Consider the following 5,000-nt stretch of genomic DNA (forward strand, 5'->3'; position numbering starts at 1 on the left):
TATGCACATGTAAATATACATATACATACACATATACATATACACATATATATGGGGTCATATTTAGCAATCAAAGTATTGCACTTCAGCATGAGAATATTCCTAATAGCTTTAGAGATAAACAAAAGTACCAAACACTAGTAGAAGTGAGCCAGAGATATCGTGAGAGAGCCGCCCGAGACTACCGCAAATCCCGGCGAGCGAACGCGATTCGGCCGACACACACACATCAGACAACCGAATCCCTCTCTAAGTAAGGTAAACAAATGTCAGCCACTAGCACTTGGAGTCACGTCTTGCTACATACAAACTACCCCTTAAATTACACCACTGGACGTACCGAACACGGAGCGGAGAGATTTCTCCACCACAGCGCTCGTTTCACTCATTTCGATGGCGAATTTGTCTTGGAAAAGATATATTATCAAGAGAGACTCGCGCTCTCCTTCGCTCTCAAACCATAACAACAACCGGGACTTTCTCTTCCTTCACATCCCGCCAAAGACGATTCCGGCGTTATTTTATGATTTAAAGGATGATCATATCATATGAGATACAGTTTTTTGTTTCATTATTAAGTATTTAATTTGATGTGTACTTATTTCTAATAATTGTTCAGTTACAGTTTTTTGGGGTAATTTGTTAGTGTACTGTATCGTATCTGAATGAAACGCTATTAGAAATAATTTCTAATTTACGAATTTCTCTATATCCGCGTTAATTATTCCTTCAAGTATTTATTTTCATGAAATTAATAAAACTAAACTTTGTTGTGGATATGATGATGATTTACAAACAAGTTTGACAGAAGAAAAGTCTTCATACCTTATCCTCAATATATTCTATAAACATTTTCTGTATTTTCTACCTAACCATTTTAAACCTCGTAATCATTATAAAAAGATAAACTATCATTACCATATTGTCATCTTTGCAAAATAGAGGACGAATAATTAATAATCAAATCCTAACTTATGTTGGGGATGCTTTGACAATTTCCTATTCAGTCCATGCATCTATAAGAAAAATAAGTTATATCTTTTCTATCTGTTCGAAAAAAAGAAGATCCAAAACAAAGCATGATAAATCTACCTAATAATATAACTTAAATACTGAAATCTAAAGAGATGAAAATTATTCTACATCAATAGAATAGAAAGCAGAAATCAAAAGGTGTATGACCTTCACCAAAACAGACAAGTTGGCAGATCCAAGTCCAGGGAAGAAGGAGTCATCTTTTAAGCCAAGGTAATATCTCTTCTTCTGACCTCCTTTCTTTAATGAGAATGCCATTAATCCTTTTAGTTTTAGGAGAGGAACCGTTGGAAGTGTGGTATTAGTTGGTTTGATCAGGAGTGTGTTCGTCCCAAGAAACGTCTTACAGTGGACTCTTGAAAGGGGAGTGAGTACGGGACTTTTCGCTACAATTTTTTTTAATCGGAATAGCTCGTAAATGTATGTATTAACTATGTTTGTTATGAGTGTCAGATGAAATTTAGGTTGGCCAAAAGTGCACAGAGATTATGGCATTAACGTTAGAGATTTGTGTTGTCTGAATTACATATTCAGTTTACGTTTATGTTAATCGTGTTATTTTCCAGTAGTGAAGGGTACCTTGACTAAGGTTCATTTTTCTACACAATTTCCATTGTTTGGTTGCATGGCAAGGGCAGTCCAGATGGAAATAGGACTTTCATATAATATAATTTAACTGGACAGGATTCTAGTACTGTAAATACCATTCATGATTTTCTTTTTTTTTTTTTTTTTGCAAATTATTCATTGTTCCTGTATCCTATGGTTAACTATCATCCCTCTCTGGTTTACTTCATAGTTTTATTTAATAGAGTTGTAAGCTATTCTATATTGTGAGGTATTGTTTATATCATGACTTAATGTAATTTGTAATCTATATTATTACATATAGCAATGATTATTATAATTATATTTTGGTAATATATATTATAAATGCACATTATAGGCTAATCATACTTTAATCAAATCTGTACAGATTATGTGTAGATTCTAATAGGAGTACTGTTCTTAGTATTTTCTTTTATATATATTAAAGATAAATATCATATAATTTGAAATAAAATAGCTGATTTTTTTACATAGATCTGTCACAATAAATGGCAGTAAAACAAATAAAACTGCCTTATTTAACTTAATTTGCTCATAACACATCCTTCTAACAGAATTAAAAGCTTGACTGTACCAAAAGCAAAAGAGTAAATGATTGAATTTCAATGCTTATGATAACAAAGTATTGCTTTAATATGCCATCATATTACGTTTTCCTGTGTAGAGTTTAACATATAACCCCGCCCAAATGTTTAAACCCCACCTCCATGATACCTGTTGTGAACAAGGTTTTCGTCCACCTTATTGTATGCCTGACCTTAGATGCTTAGGGTTCAGAGTATCTTTGGTTTAGGTTTTTCATGGAATGTTTGGGTGTATCAATACTGTGACAGTACACATGGACTTTTATTGAGACTTCAAGGAAATTTGTTTTTATATGTATTTCTTGATTTACTGCTTTTGATTAAGTCTAAACTCAAATAGATCAGGCAGAGAAATGAATCCTTTAGAGATGAGCCATATCTCAAGATGTTCAGTCAGGGCTTGACACCTTAAAATGTTGCCCTTTCCATTATTTTTTAGATTTATGGTGCAATATATGTGATACTAATTACCATTTGGTATGATGCATAACTTGCATCAAGGAAGGAATGATAGCTTGTATTTTTAATAAAAATATGGTGTGTGGAAATGATCTGACCACGTGGAAAATGCCAGCTGCACAAGATTTTTAAGGAATTTGATATCATGAGTGTATCCTTATTTATTACTTTTTACATGCAAGAATTTGTGTGCTCCATATGCTATGAATTTTGATAGTTATGTACTTCACTGTTATAGCCCTCTGTATGAGCAAGTGCACTGGATAAGTGCACTGGATAAGTGCACTTTGCCAACTTTATGATAAGCAGTGATCAAGAGTTTTAGAGACATGATTAGTACTTACAAATATATGTACATTTATAATTCTGAGTCAATAAAGTGCACTTGGTCATTGCAGATGTCATACAGCTGGGACCAGCAACAGCAGTATGGCTGGGGAGACCAATCAAGCTTCTCATATGACATGGGATCTCCAGACTTTGGACAGGAGCAACAGTTCCAAAGCTTTGATTATAGCAACTCTGGTGGCCAAGGAGGACCACCTCCCACTTCAACTTACAACAATGTAGGGGGTCAACAGCCCTCCTTCTTCACCCCAGGACCTTCCATCATGACTCCAGGACCAAATCCAGAAGCCCCTGTCACAGGAGACTCTATAGATGATGAACCCCCCCTGCTGGAGGAGCTGGGCATCAACCCAGAATCCATCTTGCAGAAAACTCTCACAGTTTTGAACCCAATGCGACGTACCAACCCAATGATTCTGCAGGACACAGATTTAGCTGGTCCTTTAGCTTTCTGTTTAGCTTTTGGTAGTTTCCTCCTTCTCTCTGGTAAAGCTCAGTTTGGTTACATTTATGGCATTGGTATGTTAGGATGTGTGTCTATGTATGGACTTCTAAACATGATGTCAATGTCGGGTGTAAATTTAGGTGTTGTTGTAAGTATTCTCGGGTATTGCCTGTTGCCCATGGTGGGATTGGCAGGTGTTAATGTACTCATTTCTCTTCAAGGTGCTGTGGGTATGGTTTTGACAGGTGCAGCGATCCTCTGGTGCTCAGTTTCAGCATCTAAATTGTTTGTAACAGGCTTGGCCATGGATCACCAGCAGCCTTTAGTTGCTTATCCATGTGCACTTCTCTATGCAGTGTTTGCTCTCATTACCATATTCTAGTTTTTATATTTAAGTTCATCAATACTAAAGAAATTACTGTTTTTGTTAAATAAGGAAAAGAATGCTTTCACTAACTAATATGTGTGCAGGTTATTTACTGGATATTAAGTTATAATGGCAAATGCATGTGTCTGCTTTTTACTGGAAATGATTTTGAAATAGTGGTATATCTATGTGTTTTATATACAAATATATATATTTATTTCATAGGGAAAAAAAATAAATTTAGTTAACTATATGTTTGGATCATCAAGAACAAAGCAAGCTTATGTGCAACATTGTTGTTGATTTTTTAGTTCAGCTTCTCTCCATTCCTTATTTCAGGCTTAAAAACAAGCTTCACATAAGTTAATCTGTGAGATTCAGGTTCATCCATAGGCCTACTTTTGCTAGGTGTTTTCAGTGTTCTCTGATATTATGTCGGTGAATGTAAACTAGTCTATTTTAAGTGTTAGTAGGCATATTACTTTTTTGTTTCCATTTTATTTTTGAGAAGACTGTGCAGAGAAAGGTCACATCATAACAACAGGACAGTAATTAGCATTGTCATGTATTTTGACATTTTGCATTATTGAGTTGTATTCAGCTTATGAAGGATCTTTTGGCAGACTGTGTATTAGTAAAAGTCTTTGTTTCAGGATCACTCAGTCTTGACATCTCTTTTGACCTAGTTTGTTAAGTTGAAATCTGAACTTTTTCATGGATTTAGCTATTATATGAGAAGATGATATATTCTTTATAATAAAGTTAAATGACTTTGTATTTGTTTGTTTGTTCCTGACATCTTGAAAAAATGATTATGGAAAAGGGTGCTATATAGAACAGCAGAGTCTAACTCTTCATCCTGTGACCAATATTGAAATTTTCAGTGGTCCATCAAATATGTTATCAATTAAAAATGATAGCATCTCAATAAATGATTAGTCATAAGCACAAGCCAAATTTAATAAAGCACATGTAGGTCCTATATCCTTTAATTTTCATCACTAAACTGCTATCAATGAACCTCAGATAAGATCTGTTGCCTCCATTACCTACAGATTGGGGAATCATTGTCATAGATCATTGAATGTTGTGCCTTCTACATTTATTATTATTAATATTGTCATAATTATTCTTGCTATTATTACTTTTGTAT

At 34.4% G+C, this 5,000-nt stretch overlaps 2 protein-coding genes across 3 annotated transcripts in view; one reads left to right on the forward strand and one right to left on the reverse strand.

Annotated features, from left to right (window-relative positions):
* The window catches only part of CstF64 (cleavage stimulation factor subunit 2 CstF64), a 25,871-nt gene extending 25,371 nt beyond the window's left edge, over positions 1 to 500 (reverse strand). For both annotated transcript variants that reach the window (XM_086556714.1, XM_086556713.1), the window contains exon 1: positions 341 to 500. In XM_086556714.1, the coding sequence (XP_086412840.1) occupies positions 341 to 389 (49 nt within the window). In that variant the 5' untranslated portion in view covers positions 390 to 500. The remainder of the gene's footprint in view (positions 1 to 340) is intronic.
* Positions 501 to 1,112: 612 nt separating this feature from the next.
* Positions 1,113 to 4,620, forward strand: Yip1d1 (Yip1 domain-containing 1). Its single transcript, XM_043025335.2, has 2 exons — positions 1,113 to 1,248; positions 3,086 to 4,620. Exon 2 carries the CDS (start codon positions 3,086 to 3,088, stop codon positions 3,860 to 3,862), a length of 777 nt encoding a protein of 258 aa, XP_042881269.1. The 5' UTR covers positions 1,113 to 1,248; the 3' UTR covers positions 3,863 to 4,620.
* The last annotated feature ends 380 nt before the right edge of the window (positions 4,621 to 5,000 follow it).

The sequence above is a fragment of the Penaeus japonicus genome, unplaced genomic scaffold, assembly GCF_977035675.1.
Source record: "Penaeus japonicus unplaced genomic scaffold, GWHDUDI00000001_assembly GWHDUDI00000033, whole genome shotgun sequence".
Lineage (NCBI taxonomy): Eukaryota > Metazoa > Arthropoda > Malacostraca > Decapoda > Penaeidae > Penaeus > Penaeus japonicus.